Source organism: Neovison vison, chromosome 3 (assembly GCF_020171115.1).
Source record: "Neovison vison isolate M4711 chromosome 3, ASM_NN_V1, whole genome shotgun sequence".
Classification (NCBI taxonomy): Eukaryota; Metazoa; Chordata; class Mammalia; order Carnivora; family Mustelidae; genus Neogale; species Neogale vison.
In genome coordinates, this window is record NC_058093.1 from 17,350,182 (window position 1) to 17,373,246 (window position 23,065).

At 52.1% G+C, this 23,065-nt stretch overlaps 1 protein-coding gene across 4 annotated transcripts in view; it reads left to right on the forward strand.

Annotated features, from left to right (window-relative positions):
- The window catches only part of NRP2 (neuropilin 2), a 114,257-nt gene that overhangs the window by 49,461 nt on the left and 41,731 nt on the right, over nt 1–23,065 (forward strand). For all 4 annotated transcript variants that reach the window (XM_044241398.1, XM_044241399.1, XM_044241400.1 and 1 more), the window contains exons 8-12: nt 8,853–8,997; nt 10,103–10,452; nt 12,325–12,469; nt 16,741–16,857; nt 19,788–19,928. In XM_044241398.1, the coding sequence (XP_044097333.1) occupies nt 8,853–8,997; nt 10,103–10,452; nt 12,325–12,469; nt 16,741–16,857; nt 19,788–19,928 (898 nt within the window). The remainder of the gene's footprint in view (nt 1–8,852; nt 8,998–10,102; nt 10,453–12,324; nt 12,470–16,740; nt 16,858–19,787; nt 19,929–23,065) is intronic.

Sequence of the window (23,065 nt, forward strand, 5' to 3'; positions counted from 1 at the left end):
GGCAAGAGGCCTTGTCTTCATTTCTCCCTTATTTGGTGAAAGTGGGCCTCTCATTGTTGACATAGTGCTGGTTACCTTGCTGTTAGTCACAGTGCTGCTGGCTGTTCTGATGTGTTTGGAAGAAATTTGGGCTCAAAGAGAGAGTCTGCAGGGGTGCTAAATATATCTTGATGGCCAGATTGAGGATGGGAGGGTGAGCACAGGGATGAGGTCCAAGAGTTTTCAGAATTACCCTGTAATGAGTGGCAGAAATGTGCTAAGTGAGCGCACCCCGTTCATGCACTGATGGCTTCCAAGGGATCAGAGAACCTCCAGGTACCACCTCACCGCTTCAGAATGGAACAGAGTCTCAAAGACTGGGGTTGTGGGGATGCCTGGGTGGCTCAGTGGGTTAAAGCCTCTGCCTTTGGCCCAGGTCATGATCCCAGGATCCTGGGATCAAGCCCCACAACAGGCTCTCTGCTCAGCAGGGAGCCAGCTTCCTCCTCTGTCTCTCTCTGCCTGCCTCTCTGCCTACTTGTGTTCTCTGACTGTCAAATAAATAAATAAAATCTTAAAAAAAAAAAAAAGTCTGGAGTTGAAGCTCTTAGAGACAGGGACATGGGGAACTGTGGAGTCCCCATGAAAGGCTCCCGGTCACAGGGCTTTGATCTCCAGGAAGATGCTCCCCAATCTGACCCAGGCCTTGTTGTCATCTTGACCCAGAGGGAAACTGGCTTCCTAAATGTTCACTAAAGGGTCTACAGGTCTACATTCCCCGGAGAGCCTCTATCGTTGTGGAGATCCGAAAGCAAGCAGCACTCGGGGAATGTGGCTCAGCGTGCTCGGCTCATCGGCCTGGAGTCTGGGGGTGTCCTAGAACCCCAAGGACCTAGAGCTGAGAGAAGTTGATTTGTGTTTGATTTGGCCACATCCCTTCAAAATACATCCACACCCAACTTCAAAATATTCTCGGTCCTGTATTTATTTTCTAAATTAAAACAAATCACTTTGAAAACCGTCAGGGATTCTAAGACCCTCTGTGAAATTATCAGAGACTTAGGAGGAGAGACAGTAGCGTCCGAAAACCAAACCCCCAAGTCAGTCGGCTAACAGAACCATGTGGCATCTATTTTCAGATCTTAGATGATGCATCGTGTGACCCTGGAAATTTCTCCTAATAGCCCCATGCCTCAGTGTTTCCGCCCGCCCGATCGGAATGGTGCCGTAGCTTGGGTTGGCAGGGTACCTTGGGATCTGTAGATGGAAGGCTCTCTGCAGATATAATTAATGTATTAGACCCACAAAGCTCTTCTCGAGCAGAGCAAGTTATCAATTTAAAAAGTAACAAGGCCCCATGGGATATATATCTGCCTCTTTTAAAATCATAGGTCTGGAAGGGACCTGATAAGTCCTCCAGACCTCTCCCTGCATCTGATGGGCCCTGCACTTGAGCTGCCTCAGATAAACATTACCCTTCTCGGTTTCATGCTTCTGTTAGGGATGCAATTATTCCTCCAATTAATAACTTGGAATTTTCTAAAAGATATATATATTTATTTTTATTTTTATTTTTATTTTTTACCTCCTGCTGGATGACTGACTTCCCCTTATCCTTTTCATTGCAGTTTTGTTAAGTGTATGTAAGATTCTGACAGGGACTCAAGCCATCAGCTGGGAATGGGCATCAGACTTCAGAAGTCATACATCTGATCGCATCGTCAAAGCAGGGTTCTATGTATTCCAAAAAGGGCTGATGCCCTTTTGAAATTCATATCCCCCCATTTTTCTGCCCCCTCAGTCATAACAGAAGAATCCAGGGCCCTAGGTAATTAAGTTTGTCCCTTATCCATTTGCCGTGGGATGAGCTCAGACCTTTAGCCTCTCCACTTAGGAGGCCCAAGGGAAAATGTCATTATACATAAGCTTGGAACCTTTTCTCTATCAGGCTCCCGTGGCTGGCTTCACCCAACTCCCATGGGTGCTGAATTGTCTCTGGGAGCTGAGGCCAGCCTCCATGGCGCTTATGGCCTTGATGCCGAATTCCCAGGGCTTTCCATCTCACAACTGTGCACTGCAGCCAGTAGGGCAGAGCAAGCGAGCAGGGGTGTCGAAGGGCACAGTGAACCTGCTTGGGCTGGAAACACCCTCTTTGCCTCACTCCAGCGTCCCTCGAGGAGCAGTGGTGTGAACACCTCACCTGGTGGAAATATCGCCGTTTCCCTGCCCTGTGATTGGCTGAAATTGCACCAGGAGAGGAATGCAGCTGGCAGATGGGCTCAGGAACCTTACTCCCTGCTCCTTCTGCCCACTTTCAAGTTAAAAGTGCCTTCTCAAAAAAAAAAGTGATGATGTCACAAGACGTTTTCAGTATGGAGAACCCTGCCGACCCGGAGAGAACATCCCACTCCTACCCCCTTAGATAGAGAAGGACACTGGCCATTCCCTTCCATGACTCTGACGACCCATCTCTCCTCCAGCCCTGAATCCCTGCGCTTCCCTCTCCTCCCCGCCTCTGCTCTCCTCCCTGGTGCTTTCCTGTCTCCAGTCCCGAAACCCTAATCCTGTTAGGATGCTGTGTTCCAGGGCTTTACGTCTCGATGGGGGTAACATAATCCTGCAGTAAATCTAACGGGACCCACAAGGCACACACAGATGGGATGCGCACATCCCGCCCATCTCCACCCCCCACCCCCAGGAAGAAACCGGCCCCCCCACCCCCATGACCCGCTCCTACTCCTCAGTCTCCTCCTCCCTCATCAGCAGAACCGGTTGATGACAAAAACAGCCCTCAGTAAAGGAACAGGAGACAGGAGGGTATCATGGTCATAAATGAGCATTTGGTGCTTAGGGAACCTTCCCTGCCCTCCCCCTATCCTCACCCTCCCTTAAATTCTCCCCTGCTCCTCTCTCTCATACATGTATATGTACATGCATATATCTGAGACACATCCCTTCTGACTCTGTTTCTGGCTAAGTTCCCACATCCACTAGTATGAAAGCAGCTTTAAAAAAATTTTTTTTATGGTCTTTAAGGAGGAGTTTTAAGGGAGAAATGTCAGGGCTGTGATTTACAAAAAAGAAACCAAAAATATCCATTACCTTCCCATCGTTTTCCCCGTGTGCACCCCTCCCCGGCCCCCCACCCCTTGCCTGTTTGGTGCAACAGATTCATTAAACAGGATGGCAACCATTGATGAACAATTTATTTTTATGTGTGGACCCAGTGGCTGGTTTCAGAGGACATGCAGGGGAAGGGGGTCGGGGAGAGAGGACAGGCATTTGGTTCTGCAGTTAGGATGAGTCAGTTCAATTGTTAGTGAGAGACATTTTTAAAACATGCCACTGGTTTCCCCAGTTTCTGCCCTCCGTTCCTGCCTCCTCTCTTTTCCGCCTGCTTTATTCTCCTCCTCCTTGAGCGTCTGTGCCAAGTAGATTGAAAAGGAGAACTTTGGATGCGATGAAACATTTATTAGTGGAGAGAAATATTTATTTAAAAAAAAAAAAAAGGAAAAAGACCATCTCCTGCACAATTTCTACCTCGGGGCTCCAGCGCTGTATCGTCTTTGAAAAATTTCCTGCTTTCTTTGCAGTCCCTGGAGCTGGCCACGTTCAGATATTTCCAGCAAAATAGGAATAAACCGTAGGTCACACCATAGGTAATGAAGAGACTGGCGTGTGCGGACTGCATGCTGAAACCCTCCTCAGACGGGAGGTGGTGCATGTAATGAGTGCTTACATCTGTCGGTTGAAGGACCTGCCTGGTGCCGGAAGGTTCCAGCAGCTCCCACCATGAGCCTACCCCGTAGCTCTGCATCCAGGAGCTCAAAGACTGTGATGGCCGTGGAGCGTCCACACTATCTTGGGCACCTGGACACTGATGGTGGAGATTACCAGGGTACAGGAGAGGGACTTGGGCCTGGCAACGAGCCCCTTTGCCCAGAGGCCTCTGAGGAAGGCAGGCCAACCCTCAGTGCTAAAGTCACTGCATATTCTTAGAAGAAGAGTTAAGGGCAGGGCGGCAGGGACAGGTAGGTCGATGTGACAAGAAATGGGTGGGAAAATAGAGAAAAGATGACCCCAGAACCATCAGGGATGTTTCTGGCTAGATGTTTCCTATTCGATCACATGTATTACCTTCTTTGATTCTACATAGTATTCGAGCCCATGGCTGAGAAGCTCATAGGCATGGTCAAAACATGTTGATTTTTTTTTTTTTCCTTTTCCTGGGTGGGGTGTGTAGATAGTCATCACACTGGGAAGTTGGATGGCCGCCAAGTTAATTGGCAGATGTCCCCTCCCCTCCAGAGGTGCAAATCAGAAAATCTTTGAAGTGCTGCTGGTTTCAGATTCTGTCTTTCTGAAAATAAACCAAAGGTCTCAAGAATCAATTGGAAAGTGTTGGATTATGTTCAGAATTCAGCAAGGCACCAAATGGATTATCCAAACCACTTTGTGCCCTGAATTGCTTCTTAAACTTGGTTTGCAGAGATGCATTTGAAGAAATCTATGTGTTCAACAGAAACACACACACACACACACACACAATCTAATAATTACATCCACCAATGCGCTCCTTACCTCTTAAGAAGGCTAGAGACACCTTAACACACTTCTGGTTTTCTTTTGGGTGATAAAGCAACCATATCAGCATTTTGCTTTTAAAAATTAACAAACATGCCTACCATCTGTGAAATCTAGCTTTTAAAGCAGATGCTATGATGTGACCATCACGTTTGGTATATGCTTATCAGGGGGTCCCACACACTGACGACCCACTGAATTTTCTTAGCATCACGGACACCTTCCTGTCAAGTCATGGCCTGAAAATTTTGGGCCCCAAGGTGGGACTTGGGAGTCAGTGGCTTTCAGACCTTGAACCCTCCCCATCGAACAGAGAGACCCATGTGTGAGGTATGACATAGCTTCAACTCTAACATCGGTCCTGGGGGCTGTGCAGGCATTGAAGCCAGCAGGGAGGGCTGGTAGACCTTAGCGTCTATCGGCAAACCTCCTATCGACTTCATTTTCCTGAAGGAGAAACCAAGGTATCTAAAGATTATTGATTGGCCTATAGTGATTCAGGGAGTCGGCAGGGAATAGGGAATAAAACCAATTTCCTGGCATCATTTCCCATGCATACAACCCCTTACCTTGCAATGCCTAGACCAGAAGCCAAGAATCCATCTCCGAGAATTTGATCAGAAAACATATGAAGGGTGATTCTGAAACCACAGAAGCATTGAGAAAGTCATAAAGATGTATAATATATGATGGCATTTCCCAGCTATAAATAGGAAGATGCAGGGAGAAAAATAGAGACCTTGTAAATCCATTGGGTCAGGAGAAATAGAAACTGCTTAATATTTCATTAAAAATGGATTTTCATAAATTGCACTTTGGTATCTTTGGGTGAAAGTCAGTATGTATAGACTAAGGTGTTGTTATTCATTACTTTTCATTATTAATAATTGGGGCTGTTATTGAGCGAAAACATCAACAAGGTGTACTCTCCCTCTGAGTGGGGCACTCACCGTGTGTCCCGGGCACTCTTTGAAGCGTATTAAAACCCACAGCCCTCGTCTACCGAAGCACTTAGGTGTTAAAGGACACTGAACAACTAAAATACCCTTCACAGAATGGGCACTGCTGGGACAGTTCCACTTGGAAACTCTTATGCAGAAAGCCTTCGAATCTGGGGGCCAGAAAGGAGCTGACAAATCAACTCATTTCATGGAGGAGGAGACTGGGGCCTGGGGGAGGTAGAGACATTTGCCCACACTGATGAGCTCAGCAGCAACAGCCTGTCTCCCCTGGCACCACGTTGGTGGTGTTTGGGGGGTTTGCCCCCCACTCTGCCACACTCAGAGAAGTGTATAAAGAGTTTAGTTAAATAAGCTGATATTCCTTCCGCAAAGGGTCCGAAGAGCAGGGGCAGATCTGAGTGCAAAGTCAAGGGCACACAAGAAACCAAGGAGGAGGCAGGCTCAGAAATCCAAAGGGCGATCTGAGGCCACGTTGAACGAGCATTCGTGTGGTTTTGGGCGGGAGTAGGAGCAGAGTGAGCAAAACAGGAGGCAGAATGACACGCCGTGGGAGCAGCCGGGTAGGTGGTCTAAGCAGAGGGGCCGTGTGCCCGCCTCCCTTTCTGACGGGTGTCACTATACGCAGAGGTCCGGGGGGCTCACCCAAAGCTGTGACGACGGGCGTGCCTCTGCGGGAAGACCAGCCCCCGTGCCGGGCAGGTACACACGCACGTGGGTGCACACCCCTGCCCAGGTGCAGCCACACTCCCAAACGTGCCAGCCTCCCAGAGGCCGTGCAAAGACATAGTCGTTTCCTTACTGGGGTGGGGAGAGGGGGCAGGGGAAGGAAAGGTTTCTTAGCATTGCCTGCCAAGCCTGAGAAATGAAAGGGTCAGATAAGATAAAATCAGATATTAAAAACGCACAAGACGTGCTGTGTCTCTAACAGTGCCAGCGTGGTGTGTACGCTGTGGGTTAGCAGCTGTGTTAAAGTTCAAATCCACTCAACGCTCCAGTTATGTATCCACATGCCAAATCCGGCTCCCCTCCCCAGATGAACTCCTTAGCATCTCCTGATGGAGGCCACACACAGTCACCCTCACCGTCCTCAGGGAGCAGGCCTGCGTGGCCCCCCACAGCTCACAGCACCCTCCCAAAATAACCAAAGTGCTGCATTTGCTTCTTGCTTGCCAAAACAAAACAAAAAACAAAAGCCTCTGCCTCGTGCTGAATTCTTGGAGAACTGATTAATGTCTTTCCCTTGGATTTGGTGCCTTCATTCCTTTCCTCCCAGCTGCAGAGTTCTTTATAAGCTCCTGGGAAGCCACGGAGTGGGCACGGCCAGACCCGGGTCTCCCTGGGCCCTGTATCCTCCCTTGGCCCGTCCTTCTCCAAGATTAAGATCACAGAGTCTTGGGCCCCTCTCTCCCCGTCTCTCCACCAGCCGTCCCCCAGGGGTCTGACCCTAACCTTCTTTCCTCCTGCTTGCCTGGTCTTTCTTCCCTTGTTTTGTCTTCTGGCCCCTCTTTGTCCTCCGTCACTGTAAAGGAAGGAGCCAAATCAGACCTGGGGGCGATGGGTGGTCAGGCAGTTCTGGGTCTTGTTCCCTGCAGTTAGCAAGGCAGCAAAGGAAGAAACTCGGCCTTCGGGTGGGATGGGAGGCTCCCGAGCGGGGACAGGGGGCAGCAAGCGGGGCAGGCACCAGGAACGAGGGGTTGAACCTGAATATGGTGGGCCGGAGAAAACCTGCTTCCTCCTCCCCTTCGCTCCGTCTGTCTGAAGCAAGCCACTTCCCCTGATCTGGCTGCAGAAGGTGTGATGTCTCTTACCCTTCACCCCCACCATCAGTTGTGTGCTTTTAAGGGCTCTAACTTTTGACCTTAGCAAGTGGGAAATATGGAAGGTTCAAGGTTGCCAAATGGCAGAGTTCCTAGTTACAGTTCATGGGAAAGAAAGGCCCACGTTGTTAATTAGCTCTAAGCTTCCGTGCAGCTCATTGCTGTAATTCAGAGCTTTCAAAGTCAGGATTAGAAACACACGCCCCTGAAGAGCAACCCCACCTCCATTCACCCCAGGCTCAGAGACTTTAAGGACTCCAAGACCCCTAGCCACCAGGATAAATGCTGCAAATTTGTTCCAGGAGTTGAGAGCCAACGTAGGAAACCATAATCCTACAGCCTAAAAACACGGCAGGGGCTTTGGATCCAAACAGAAATCTCTGAGCCTCCGTTTTCTCATCAGTAAAGCAGAAATAATCATACTTCCCAAGGCATTATGGTTGTAATTGTGTTTATATGGTGTCTATCTCAGGGGTACTGGACCAGACCGGTTTCCCCGTCCTCTGGTCCCAGCCCTGTCCGTGTCCACACACCAGACCTGTTCCGGGTATCATAGTGTCTGGTCCGAGTCGACTTGCAGTGTCTTGGATGTTAGAGCTGTGATAGGTATGATTCAGAAGTGCTGCTTGGTTAGTGGGTCCTTCCCTCTGCCCTTAGCCAAGAAAACCAACAGAAACTCACATATACTTGCTCCGGCTACTTTTTTTTTTTCCCTTTCTTTCTTTTTTTTTAATGGAGAGCACAGAAAAGCATAAGGCCCATATGGCAGATATTGATTTGGGCCATCTGGTAAACTAGGACTTGCTCCTACCATGTTGGCTTGGAAGCTACTCCGAAAAGCTCTTTTCTCCCCTAAGAGAGGCACTGGTCAGATGGGGACGGGGATGGATTTCATTACAGGGCGGGACCACAATGAGAGGAAGCCAGGGCAGGATTCTGAGAGACTGTCGGCAAACAACCCTGACCCTCCAACAGAGACCAGAGGGAACCAAGAAAGTGTTGATTGACATAGAGCCCCGAGGAGTAGATGGTGCCTTCCGCCATGCTCTCCTCTGTTTGTGGAGCAGGGAGGCCTCTAAGTAACTAAGAAAACAACCGTGAAGCACTTTAAAAATACCCTGCAAATATGCCTATATGCCTGCACCGTGTGGGAGGGGCAGAATCAAATTCAAGCTAGTGAGGTCCACCAGCCCTAAAGGATGACCGTTCTGCTCCATCTTTTAAGGTGCCTTCTTCTGCTTGCTCTCAGCCCAGAAGCAAAGTGTTTCTTTCCTTTAAAAGTTTTTATGAAGACCAGTTATTGTTTTCAAGTCGAGCAATGTGAGAAATTACATTTGTTTGTCTTTTTCCCCCATGGTGCTCCTAATAAAACCCCAAACAACAAACACACTGATTAACAGAAGCTTGAGGGAAATAAGGCTCAACAGAACTTTTACAGCCCCTTCAAAGGCCAGGTGCGCGGGCACACTACGGACGGATCTTGACCGTGGTTTCCCATCTGACCCTACAGGTATTCCAAGCCAACAACGACGCATCCGAGGTGGTTCTTAACAAGCTACACACGCCCCTCCTGACCAGGTTCGTCAGGATCCGGCCCCAGACCTGGCACTCAGGCATTGCCCTGCGGCTGGAGCTCTTTGGCTGCCGGGTCACAGGTGAGGGGGACCCCCATGAGGCTGTGGAGCAGGTTGTGTCCTGGGCTTGGCTCCCGCTTTCAGCCCAGTTAGCGTGATGGCACCCCGTGAGCTTTCCAGAAGGCTCGTTTTCACCTGGGGCTCTGTGCAGCAGTATCTAATGTACCCCGACTCCAGACCTTGTCCTGCCGGATACCGTGTATCTGTGCATCTGCCACTCGCTCATCGGCTGCACAAGTGTTCTCGGAGGCCGCTGTGCAACAGGCCCCACCCTACGGAAGTAGACAGGGGAAGTGAACGAGCAGGGGGGACCTCTAGCCCCAGGAAACTTTGGCTGGTGGGCGGCATGGATCATAACCAGATTGTGTACTGGATAGTTATTAACTAAGATGTGTGTATGAAGGAGAAGAAAGACCAGGTGGTCGGAGAAACGATGGCAAAGGGGACCCCACTAACCATTAAATGGAAGTTTGGGGACAGCCTTTCTGAGGGTGTGATACTTAGGTAAAGCTTAGCATGATGAAGACAGAGGGGAAAAGCATTTGGAGCAGCAGGAACAGCATATGCGAAGGTAGTAAAAAGCTATGATAACACACGTGGAAGCAAAGACCTGATCCCAGAAAAGTATCCATCCAGTTAGGAGAATAATCATCCAGGAAACAACTCGGGGCTCAGCTGAGCTCCCCTGGGCTTACCACCCTGGGAGGCTCAGGGGGACCTGGTGTCACCACAAGGATATGCATGTCCTTGGCTCACAGTGTGAGATGCTTAGACATGCCAGGCACTGTGCCGTGACCATTTATGTGGTGACTGGTGGAATCCTTGTGACAGCCCCTACCAGGTAAGTTCTGGTGCTCGCCCTCCTTCACACCTGGATACACTGAGGTATGGAGCAGCTGAATCACTTGCCTGACGTCGGACCAGTAGTGAGGGACACAGCAGACACAGACCCAGCTAGCCTGGCCCCCAGGCTGGGCTCGTAACCGCAGTGCTGAAAATGCGAAGACGTCAGTTCTGACTTGCACGTGTGGTCGCCGGGTTCTTGCCCAGCTCCCGGCTAAGGGGAGATGGTGGCCGGCAAGCAGGGCGCCAGCCACGAGCCCTTGCGTCTCCCTCCCCTCCACAGATGCACCCTGCTCCAACATGCTGGGGATGCTGTCGGGCCTCATCCCCGACTCCCAGATCTCGGCCTCCTCCACCCGCGAGTACCTGTGGAGCCCCAGTGCCGCCCGCCTGGTCAGCAGCCGCTCGGGATGGTTCCCCCGGATCCCTCAGGCCCAGCCCGGCGAGGAGTGGCTCCAGGTGGACCTGGGAGTGCCCAAGACAGTGAAGGGCGTCATCATCCAGGGGGCCCGCGGGGGAGACAGCATCACTGCCGTGGAAGCCAGAGCGTTTGTGCGCAAGTTCAAAGTCTCCTACAGCCTGAACGGCAGAGACTGGGAATACATCCAGGACCCCAGGACCCAGCAGCCGAAGGTAGGCCATTCCCTGGAGACTCCCTAACCCTATCCCAAACAGGGAAGCTTAGTTTGAGGATGCTCACTTCCTAACCAGATAGTCATCACCAGACTCCCTGTGTTCTAATAAGCAAATGTTAACTGAGAGATTACTTTGTTCCACGCTGCTAAACGCCATATTTTAATCCTTCCAACATCTCTGGAAGAAGGCTCCTCTGTCGCTCCCATGTTAGAGATGACAAAAGTGAGGCTCGGCGTCACCCCCGGGGTCACAGTGTGTGACTGTGGAGAGCCACGATTCAGTCTGACACCAGAGCCCAGACACCCACCCACACCCTGCACTGCCTTTCTGTCAGGCTTGACACCCTTTGCACGCTCTTTCAGAGGACGTTTCCTTGGAGTTGGCCAGACGTCCAAAAGGGGATGTCATTTTTGGAGGCTTCAGTATAGAACCTAGGGGATTGCTTCCAAAAACGACTGCTTTTTTTGAACATCACGGTGCTCCTTTGTATTTTCCTAGTCTGGTCTCTGCTTAGACCCTTCCCACCTCTCATAGGGAGGCTGGGAGAGGCAGGAGAAACTTCCCAGGTCAGCAGAGCCTACTTCTCCCACCATCCGGGAGTACAGGTCAGCCCTCGACCCTGGGTTTGGAGGAGCCCCGAGCCCCCAGCAAGGGCAAAAGATATCATGCCTCTCCAGGCCAATCTCGCCGGGGGAGCCAGACATTTTGATCCTAACTGCTGAGTTACCCTCATTTTCCTCAGAAAAGCAGACCTCTTTTACCAAGGAAGGGGGAATTTCATGTCTCTGTTTGGTCCCCTTTGCTCAGCAAATGTTTCCGTTCTTAATGCAGAGGCACGGGCTGGGTTGGAGGCTTTGCAATGCTGATGTAAACACCCAGCTCGCACTTTAGGGGCCTGGAAAGGCTCAGGACTTGGTAACTGGAAACCACAGGGGACAGAGCACAAACTGGACCATGGGTTTTCCCTGGCAAGAACAGACCCTGGCTCTTCTTGATCATTCTGGGAGCCTGGGAAAGGAGATGATCTTAGCCAGGATTGGGGCCTTCCCTCCCCATAATAGTGCCCCCTTTTGGAATGGTGGGGATCCTGCAAAGTAGGTAGCATCCCTAGGTTCCGCTCAGCCCATCCCTGGCATGTCTCCACACCAACATCGCCCTAAGTCAGTGGCTCCCACATGTGCTCTGGGTTGGGTCCCCCACCTGGCTTGGACCAGGACAGCCACACTGTCCTCAGCTCATGTCCTGGGGCTCGACGTGAGCTTTGTTTTGACCTGGGAGCTGTCAGTCAGCTGGGACTTTCTACATCTAGACTTTCAATCATATAAGAATTTTTTTTTTCCTTTTAAGATTTTCTTTGAGAGAAAGGGAGCATGAGCGGGGTGAGGGGCAGAGGGAAAGGGACGAGCAGACACCCCGTTAAGCAAAGGAGCCTGACGTGGAGCTCGGTCCCATGACCCTGGGATCATGACCTGAGCTGAAGGCATACCCTTAACCACCTAAGCCACCCTGGCGCCCCTACAACAAGAACTTCTAAGACAATAGGCAAAGCAGCCTGAAATTCACTTCTCTTCTTTCCAGCCAAGTCCTTTCAGAGACTAAGTCTTTCCCCTAAGTCCACAATCTCCAGTCCCAGGGTAGAAGACAGAACGTAGCAATTGCCTCTTTGATCTGCTCCCTCTTCTCTGTGTTCCTGGAACCCTAACTATCTTCCAAATGAATCAAAACTTTGGTCTGAGGATGGGGCTCCTATGGGCGGTAATGTCCAATGAGTCAATTCTGAGGCTGCCTTCTGGGGTGGGGGTGAGGGGCAGGGAGGAGTGGGGAGGGGGTCCCACAGAAGAGAAGCTGAGTGGCCCGTCTCCCTTGCAGCTGTTTGAAGGCAACATGCACTATGACACCCCTGACATCCGAAGATTCGACCCCGTTCCTGCGCAGTACGTGCGGGTGTACCCCGAGCGGTGGTCTCCGGCCGGGATTGGGATGCGGCTGGAGGTGCTGGGCTGTGACTGGACAGGTAAGGCCTGCTTTCCCTCCCCGGGTCCCGCTCACATGCTCGTGTGACCCTGGCTTCCCAGGATGCCCTGGGAGGAGGTCAGACCATGAGGTTGTGCATGGGCCGAGGGGACAGCCCTCCCCGGTGAGGCTCTGTCAGCTCAAACCCCGCCCCAGCCCAGGCCCTGCTGTGTTCTCCTGCCTCCAGCCATGGGCACTACAGCCTCTGGAGGGGGGACAGTTTCTCAAAGGGATGTGCTTTGTCTTTTTTAAAGGATCATTTCAGTTGCCCAGCCCCCGTCTCTCAAAAACAAATCATAACCACACACCACCCACCCAAATTCAATTAGACCCTGACTCTTCAGGCCGGGAGGCTGTGGCTGTTGATTTAGGGAAGAAAAAAAAAACAAAAAAAAAACCCTCATGATAATAAAGTAATCGGTTTATGTCTGAATCTGGCCTCCAGATGTCAGTGGCTAAGAGACTTCATTTTCATTTCGAAGCCACATCTGTAAAAGGCATTTATTTGCTCAGGAGGGACCCTGTTGTAGGGAAGCTGACGGGAGTAGGACTTCTTCCCCCTGCGCAGCGGGAGTCTTGCTCATTCCTTCCCGCCCCCTCCCTGCCAACCTCACCCCTGCCACCCTCCGTGGCCCAGGCCCGGGAAGACCTTGAACTCTCCCCTTAAGGCAGCTCAGGCCCCCTGCGCAAGCCCACCCTCCCCGTTTCTGGGAAGCTCCCTTTGCTTTGGAGCCAGACCCCACCCTTCCTCCTGGCATCTCCTTAGGCGGAGCTGGTGCGCGACGTCACCTGGTGCGGGGCTCCCTGCTCTCCAGAAGGAGCTCAGAGGAGCCCCCTGAACCCAGGGCCAGCAGGAGCAGCGGACAAGCCGAGCTGCCCTGCCTCTCAGTCCACCAGGTAGCTCCGTTTTCCCATCCGTGCCGCACCCTTCTCCGGCTCCCCCGACGGGGTATCCGGCAGGATAATAAGGGCACGTCGGAGAAGCACCCCTTGGCGCCCGGGGAGGAGCCTGCTGCCTGTGTGTGGGCTCCAATGGCTCAGAGGAGGAGCCCTGTTGAGGCACGCGAGCTGGAAATCGGGCCCAAATTAGCCTCTCTCACCTTTGGATTGAAGGCAGGCCCAGCGGACATATTTCAGTAGGAAGATTCTTTACTCACCATCACGTGGGGGAAAGGCCAAGTTTCCCTCTAGCCTGCTGAATGCGAGTCACCTGTTTGCTTGCAGGTGCCGAAAACTGCCCCTCCAGCAGTCATACACGCTGGCTCCGTTTGTGGCCTCTCTGAAATCAAAAGGTTGGAGCCACAGGGGACCCAGGAGCTTCTAGGCCGGGGGCTTTCAAACCGTTTTGACCGTGATCCACAATTTAAAAGAAATTTTTATCGCAATCCACTGGGCTTGCAAGCACGTGATGCGTGCATACAAGTTAGAGCGTCTTGTTAAGTGCTGGACCTTGGGGACAGACGGCCAAGTACGAGACCTTCCTCTGCTGTACTCCGGCCCCATGGCTAAGGAACTTGTCTGAGGCCATCTTGGGTATCTCAGCTGCAAAATCGGGACGATAATAGTGCATCTGAACCCCCTAGGATTGTTAGGATTCAATGAAATACTGGATATAAAGTACTTAGACTGCAGCTTGACATCTAATAAGCCTGTGATAATAAGTAAACGCAGCTGGAACAAAAGGTTCCAGATCAGTGTTCGTTTTCCCCACGTGAGCACACTCTGACATGTCACAGTCCAACTCAAAAATGCTGGTCATGACCCATCGCAATGATCCCACATCCTACTAACCAGTGTGGCATACACCTTGGGGGGAAAAAAAATCACAGATCTAGGCCAATGTCTCTATCACAGATGGGGAAACTGAGTCCCAGAGAGAGGAAGCTACTTGGCAGAGGTGTGCCCTTCTGTGCCATGCCTCTCCCGGCCTGGCCCTGCTTTATGACCAGCTGGACCGTCATTAATGTCCTTTCCCTCTTCCTGCTCCCCCTCCCCAAGCTGGCCCAAATTACCCTGGCGATGGTCAGCAACAGGTTTCTCATTTCAAATTCCTGCCTGGCCATTCCTTGGAAGATCAGAGTTGGGGCTTCTTAGCCTCCGCCCAACCTCCTTCCTTTTGAAGTCGCTGACATCTGGTTTCAATTGCGAGGGGAGCGTTGTAGTTTGATGGGCAGTTACCCCTGAGCTCCCAGGAAAGTGCAGCGGACACGGCCTGCCTTCTCACTATCCTTCATATCCTTGCCTCGTCAGCCCCCTGCGCCCCTGGATTTAACGTGATTTTTACCAACCTGCTACCTGACCCCCCGAGAAACTGCTTCCATGGGCCACATGGCTTTTTTGCTTTTAAAATTCCCATTCCTCTCTGCGACACATTCCCCCCCGCCCCAATCCTCGTTTCATTCCTACCCCAAAAGGAGAGCAGGAAAAGTAATGGGGCTGGCCCGAGTCACTGCAGCTAAATAATCTGAAAGGGCTGCTTCACCTGTTGGTTTGTTTGTGTTCCAAATGATTACTTCTTGCTTTGCTGCCCACAGTTTGCTTTACAATTGAGTTTGAGATTCTATGACACAGTGACAAATTTGAACTTACAAATTAGGACGCTTCGAGGTTATTTGCTATTTTCCGTGAGCAAGAGGCAGACATAGCGAAGGGAAGTATGAAAGGTTATGTGCGTCGTATTTAATAGCAGGAAGATGGGAAGTCGACCGTGAAAAAGCTTTTCAACGTATTTAGCCATTTCCTTCAGCTCCTGGCTTTATTAAACGGCATCCCAAAGTGTGCCTGACAAAGCGCCTCTCCACGCACAATAGTGCAAAGGACCATGTATAGAAATGGGCGGAACAATGCACGAGCTTATCCGGGGAGTCTCCCGTTGGAGAGCAGCCCTGGGATGAAGACCCCACCCCCGGGTGCTAGAACCCCTCCTCGCCCCACCCAGGGGTGAGGCCTCACCGTTTCATTCGTCTCATAAATAGTTGCCGGGTGAATGACTGGCAGAACCAAGTCGACAAATGAAGGGACGGGCGAGGGCATCTCCTGAGCCCAGGTCAGAACTGCCTGCCTGCGGCCACGTGTGGCCCGGCCCCGAGCTGCGGCGAACTCCTGGGGACCGTACTTTGAATAAGCTGCCAATATGGGCGAGTCTAGAGCTCTTCCATGGGAAAGGAATCGGCTTCGTGTTGGGGAAAAAAAAATTTTATTTTTTTTTGCAAGAGCCGGCCACCTTGGGCCCCCTCCCCTCAGGCCTTTCGTGTGCTGGGGCCAGCCAGTCTTGGTGGCCTCCCTTGAATCAGGGCGTGCAAGCTGCCCTCTGCCACCTTCAATCCGGCCCTGAACTCTCCCCAGCCCCGGCCCCGCTGGCTTCCAGTAGCTGCTTGCATGCGGAAAGCATTTGAATCTGCCACACCCTGACCTAAAGGCACAGCCGCAATTACTTCCACCAACTGGAGTCTGAGTCCCTTTGAGTTCGTATTCCTTTCTGTATAGTTTTGTGCAAACATGAACCACAATGGCTGGGGTCACACCTCCCCAGCTGGGTCTGGCTTCGCTCTTGGCTTTGGCTGCTGCGCTTCTGATGATCTCGTTAGAGGTGGGCCCCCTAGGTCAGTTAGCTTTGGTTCAAAAAAGTGCTGTCAGAGTCAGAGAAGGCTGAAAAGAGAACGTCTCTTCCATGTAAGAGCAGGGTGAACCGGCCGGCAAGGCACGTCAGCAGCCCCCCAAGGGGCAGAGTACAGGAAGCTCAGTTCATTAAGCAGTGGGAGTTTTTCACTGTGTTGGAGGGCACCACTCACTGTGCGTGGGGAAGAGGGGTGGAGAGGAGGGGGGGGGTGTACACACATGTGCATCACACACGCTTCTGTCTTAAACAGAACACCCAGAGCACGGGTTAGCCTGCCTTGGGGTCAGCTTCACCCGCATCCATCCCGATCCCACCTGGCCTTCTGTGCTGGCCCCAGGGCCTTTGCTGTCGAGTTTGCTGCAGGGACATGGGTTTGTGTCCCTGCCTCTGTGGAGGCTGTTCTGTAGCTTGGGACTATTTTCCTTCAACTCGGGCAATGCTTTTGACTTCACTGATAGCACACAGAGGTGACTCCAGGGATGTGTGTGAGTATGTGTGTGTGTACGTGTGAGTGTGTGTGTGTGTGTCCATCTTCCTCCTTTAAAAGCCTACACTTAGAAAGGAAACTGCGTTTGGGGCATCTTCCTTCTGCTGGGTTTCAGTGCAGGCTGCCACGTGCAGCACTCACTTCCCCTTTCTTCGCCTTTCCGCAGACTCGAAGCCCACGGTAGAGACCCTGGGACCCACTGTGAAGAGCGAGGAGACCACCACCCCATACCCCATCGAGGAGGAGGCCACAGAGTGTGGGGAGAACTGCAGCTTTGAGGATGGTGAGTCCCCGTCCGTCGGGCACAGTGCAGGGCTGACCATCAGACGTGAGTCCCCGTCCGTCGGGCACAGTGCAGGGCTGACCATCAGAGGAGGCTGGCCTTTGGCTGGGGCAGGGACCTGGATGTCCCCTGATCAGAGGTTAGGGAGGTGCGGGTAGTCAGGGGCTTGAGGCAGTGGCTGTTTACAACCGATCTAGAAGCATTCAGATATTGGAACAACCAACCAGGATGGCCTCTAGGCAGGAACCTGCTGGTCATCAGCTGAGATGAGTGCCCATCCGGAGAGGACCCCTCATTTGAGACGTCTCCTTTCCAGCCTTCACTTTGAATCATTAAAATCCTCAGCCTTTTTGGGTTGAGCTGTGTCTCCACTGTACAGTCCCGTGAAGGTCTGGCAGTTGTCGGGATGACTAGGCCCAGGGAGTGTGGCAGTCCAGGTTAACTCAGCAGGTAACCATGCTGTGACCACATTTCTCAGGGTCTTTGCCCACTGCTGGTTGAGAACATGTACTAGTCATGGCTCCAGAAAATGGCCCATCCCCTCCTTCCTGGGAGGGGAGCACAGGTCAGTGACAAAGGCAGGGAGGTGCAAAGACACCTCAACCCTTCTTTGAGATCCCTGGGTCCCCTCGTTCTGAATCAGCCTCTTCACAGGGAGCTCTGTGTCACCTTCCCTTCATCTTCTGAACGCATCCGAGTGAGATAAAAACGATCGGCAGAGCCCAAAAGTACGTCACCTCACCAAGTATGAGGACATTCCTAGCAAACCGCAGATTTTGGAACACCTGGCATTTTTGGCTAGAATTTAAGGCTTGACAGCCTCCACTTACAGTAAATCACTGATCCTTATTAAACGTTCATTAGACAAAACGAGGGAAGATTGGTGGAGAGACCTGGGGAGACTTAGAGAGACTTGGAGGAGACGCAGCTTAGCGTCGACTCAGTGGGTAGATGGCACCGTCTTGTGAGAACCTGCGGCTCACTGACACCACCCGCTCCGCCGGCGGACTGGCCAGCTCCAGAAAATGGCGACAGAGGAGAATGGGAGGGAAGCCAAAAATAAACGCTAAAGTCGTGTGACTGCAAAATGATAATTTAATGCATATGCTTTTAGGAATGTTCTTTTGTATATTGTGTGGGTGAGGGGGACACTGTTGGTCAGGGTTAGTTGAATACGGGATTCTGACATTTTAATGAACTTGGTTTTTGTTTTATGAAGAGGAGAAGGAGACTTGGAGAATCTTCCAAGACGCGTTTAAGATAGTTCGCGAGCTCACGGTGGAATGCACACAGAGTTAATATATGGTATGGGATTAGCAGAGTTAGCCCGGTGGAGGGCAGGAGGAGGGGGTTCTATCTAAATGGTAATCCAGAGGAAAATTTAAGAGTTCTGCTGTAAGCTTTCAGAAGTTTAATGTAATTTTCCCATTTATAGTGGTTTGTTTCATTTGAGGTTTCTTGGGTGGTTCCTCCCAATTTTTTTTTTTTTTTTTCAGAAGGTTTCTTTGTGGAATTTGGTTTCTGAGATAGAGTCTGAGTGTAAACATGAGAGAGGAATTATGGTATATTGAATTACTCCATATTTTTTAACGGAAAAATAGAAATTCAGAAATTGGCGGGAGAAGGGGGGTGAGGGCTAAGGGCCGACTTTTCCAAGCCACAGGTTGATGCTTCTGTAATAGATTCCATGTGTTTCTTCTGGACTCGAGCTGACGTTGGCCAAGGGCGGGCAAACATGAAATGCTCTCTCTTGGGAAGGGGAGGCACAGCCAGGGCCCGGTGGCAGTCTGCCTCCACGGCCGGCGCTGCCCTTCCCCTCGCCCCCATGGTGTGAGCCATTTGTTTCCACCAGTCTCTTGTTCCCTTTAGATTTCCTAACCTGCATTCTAGACCTTCCCCACGGAAATTCCTCTCTGGGAACCCTGAGAAGGGAAGTGAGAAGGCCAAAGACCCCACTTCCTCCCCGCTACGAGCACTGGCCAGCACTTTTCCGCTGTCTCTGAGGCCGCTGCCGGCAAGCTTCCAAATTTGGATTCCCGTTTCCTCTTTCCCCCACCTCCACACCCGTCCCCACTTCATCACTTCTTGGCACCAGCTCCTACTGGGTTTTTAGAGCTCAGTGGAGCCTCCAAAGAAAGTCTCTGGGTTCAGTCCTCCAGCTTAGACAGGTGAACAACCAAGCGGAAGGCGCGAGGCATTGTGCGGGCCCTTCTGACATTTCCACGAGGAAGGCGTTCGCTGCTGCCCCTGGGATCTTGGCCCTCGGGCACTCGGTGCCATGCAGAATTACTCTTTTCTCCTGGTCGGTGCTGAGCCAGGCGGCCGGCTGCTCTGGCCCCTCGCGTTGCCCTGCCGTGCCAAATCGCCCACCTGGCAGTGCTGTCCCACAGGGATGCCGAGCTGACCTCGTGTCGCGGAACAAAAGACCTATCCCAGGAGGTGTAGGGGGACAAACAAGCCTTCCTTGTTTTGGAGCTCACTCTCTCCTCCCTGGCTCAGCACCTGCCCGGCACATCAGCCTCTCTGGATGCTAATGGGCCTCCCCATCCCTTGTGAGAGCCCGGTTGGCAGGAGCCGGCCTTGCACTGAGGCACTGGGGAGACATTCTTCTCTGGCACTTAGGGAACAGCCATTTTCCCATTTGTCTGCTCTCTGAGGTGGACAGAAGAGCCTGGAGAGAGCCTGAAGCCATTTGGTGGCCTCATTTATAATTGCTTACTATGGGAACCACTGGCAGACTTGGCTTTCGTGCCTGGGAAGGATGAGACCAAAGGCTGACCCGAAAGCCAACCATCGCCAAGATGAGTTAAATGAATAAGCAAAGGGAGCCACTTTGCTTAGGCCTTGCCAGCGTTCTCAATGGCACCACTGTGGCTGTCGTCTGAACCCATTTCATTTGCCTTCTTTGGGTTATTTTCCCCCCCTTTCAGACAAAGATCTGCAGCTCCCTTCGGGATTCAACTGCAACTTTGATTTCCCCGAGGAGCCCTGTGGTTGGATGTACGACCACGCCAAGTGGCTCAGAAGCACCTGGCCCGGCAGCTCCAGCCCAAACGACCGGACGTTTCCAGGTAAGCCTGCGGCAGGTCCAGAGAGGAAAGGGTTAAGGCCAGCCCGCTGCAGGGCTCCTGGCCCCAGGTTCCCTGACAAACATCATAACTTCCCACCACAGGGCAGTCCTCTGCTCTGCGCCCACAAACCACCGTCTTTGCTCACAGCGTCACCCTACGAAACAGCGCGGTCGTGGTTCCTAGCCCTGTCTTGGGATTAACGGTGCAGCCCGGAAGCCGGGAGGGAGCACAAGAGGCCAAGAGGAAAGAAAGGAAAGGCAGAAAGGAAGCAGTTGGGAGGCTTCAGGAGACAGGATGAGTCAGCATCCCCTTGTCACCATAGCTAAGCACTCTGGGCCGAGCCACAGGGCCTGTTGTCGACTCCAGGCCGGCCGCTCTTCCTAAAATGCCTCCGTAGGAGACCACTGGCCTGCAGCCCGACGGGTACTTCTCACAGAGGGTCATCCCGTCGGTGGCGAACCAAGCTGAGGGTCCACAATGCTGCCGCACCCGTGGGATCTAGCAGAGCCACCTGGCACGTGGCTTCTGGAAGCGTGTGGCTAGAAGACAGCCCTTGACGTATTGCTCAGCTGCCCTTTCTGAGTGCCAGGTCTGGGCAGCCTCTGTGGCCACTGCTGATGGAGAGGGGCTGGCCTCGAGCCCTCCTCAGCCTGCGGAAGCAAGAGGCCGGTCCTCTCTCCACCGCAGCGTGTGTTTAGAGCAGGTTCTGGTCCGCGCCGAGCCCCCAGCTCTCCGGGGATGGGAGAGAAAGAGAAACCCAGCCCGTGATGTTGGCCACGTTCAGGGGCATCACCGTCCCCCTGTGATGAAGCTGTCGCCGGGACATGAGCGGAGGCGGAGGTGGGTGTGTGAAGACCGTTAGGTGGTTTTCTGCCGTCAGACAGCTCCGAGAGCTGGGAGTGACCTCAGGAGCATAGAGACTGGCAAGGTGGATCCAAATCCTGAGCAAGTGCTGAGTTTTGAGGATGTATGACCTCTCATGTTTAATGTAACTTATTTAATGGTAACTTTGTGTCATTTAATGTTTAATAATGACTGTGCTTCACAATGACCTCATAAAATTCCAGAAAATTGAGCAGCCGGCTCTCACAAGCCAGCGCACGTTGGCTCTAGCACCGCGCATTAGGTTTTCCTTTTTCTGCACCCCTGGCCTGGACCCCGGAACCCCATAAGCATTAGAGAGGAAAGGGGTCCATTCTGGGAATTAATCAGATGTTGCCTCACTAGAGAATAAAAGGGGGATGAGCCCCCCCGCTTCTGCAGGGTTCCCCAGAGCTGCTCTGTTGCCCCTCAACCCCAGGAACTGGGGGTGTCCCCTGCCCCCCAGGGGACGGCAGTGGGATAGATGCCAAGAGAGCTTTGCGGGCCGGCCTCCTGACACAGCCTGCACTTGCTTTCCTGGAGGGTCACAGCGTCTGCTCTGGAGAAAAACATTTTCATATTTCAAGTGTTTATCTCTTCAGCATTTGAGTGCTCAGAGAGATTAATATCTGAAGATCACCGTGGCCTCGGGCAACAGGAGAGAACACTTACCCTCATCCCAGCCTTAATCACCCTCCCCCCTCTCGTTCACTGCAATAATGTTTAATTAATATAATGAGCCTCCTGCACGTTGGAAAAAAAAATACTTATTTTTATAACCCAGCCTGGATTTTTCATTTCATTTCCTCTCCTTTGAGACCTGGCCCAATTAATTGGTTGTTTTTTCCAACCTCCACTTTGTATCCGAACCTAAAGAAGGTGTGCGGGGTGTGCATCCGCGTGTATAGGCCTAGTGTGTGGGGTTACGGGTGTGTGTGTGTCTACATTAGCGTGTGTGCTTCTTTCTCAAGGTGTTTGTGGGTTCTGTGTGTGTGTGTGTGCACATGTGTCAGTGAATATGTGTGCATTTATGTGTGTTTGTGTACATGTTTTCCATGGGAACCTCTGAGTGTGTATGTGTACATGTTTTCCATGGGAATACACATTATGTACACATATATATGTACATGTGTACATGTATGTGTGTTTGTGTACGTGTTTTCCCACGTGTTTTCCGTGGGAACCTCTGAGTGTGTGTGTGTGTGTGTGTGTGTGTGTGTGGTTGAGTGTGACTGAGGTGTGTACCGGAAGTGTCATGCACGCGCCTGGGCATTGCGTGAGGGGGGGGTCTGAGGGGGCAGCTCGGCGGAGATACTTTGAATGAAGAGATTGAGACCACAGCATGGGGAGGTTTACTGACTCTTACTCAGGTTCTCCCTAAAAATTTGGCCTTCTCCCTCCCACTCTTCTGAGCAGATTTTCTCTCAGAGGCCAGCCCTGTCCGGGCTACAAGGCCACCAGTTAGCAGCTGACACTCCCCAGAGAGCTCCCATCACTGTCCATCTGAGCCCGGCCTTCACCTCGGCCCGGCTGCCCGTTGGCCCCCGCCGCCCCCTGGCGCAGGCCTCGCCCTCACCTGAGTGGCCCTTCTGCCGCCCTGGCTACCGGCTGGAAATTCTAGCTCTTGTCCTCATTCCAGTTGATTCATTACACCCTGCGGTTTGGGAGGGCCTTCCAGAGCAAGCTCGCAGAGCGGGCAGAGTTCCAGCCGTGGGCTGGCTGGATGGGGACAGAAAGAAAATGAGGGCCATCAGGAGCTGCGCCATCTAATGCTGTTTCTCCCTGAAGATGCTGAGGAGGAAAATAATGATTTTCCTCTTCCAGAGGAATCCCTGAAATTTGAAAAAGTGGCCCTTGTCACCTGTTTCCAGAAAACACAATTCGTACTGTTGGTTTCGGAACCCTTCCTTCTAGCCTCTGATGATTTTAAAAAGTCGCTTGCTGTATTTGCCGCTTTCCTTCTCCTTGCAAAGCTCAATATGGGGCTTTTAGCAGGGGAGGATAGAAAGCCCTTTCTGTTCAGGGTGGTCCTTTCTTTAAAAGAAAGGGGGGTTGCCTGAGGGGAGCAGTCAGGAGAGAGGAAACAGCTGTGCCTGATCAGGGGCAGGCAAATGCTGGACCTTCCCAGTCAAAGCCAAAAGCCCCGTGTCCCCCACACTTAGACACAAAGAGGAGACACTGTTTAAGAGAAGTGTGCCATATGTTCCACCCCCTTACGGGATAGCCAAGCAAAGTCATTGCCTGTAGGAAAGGCGGTGTCTCCATGGAGCGTGGAG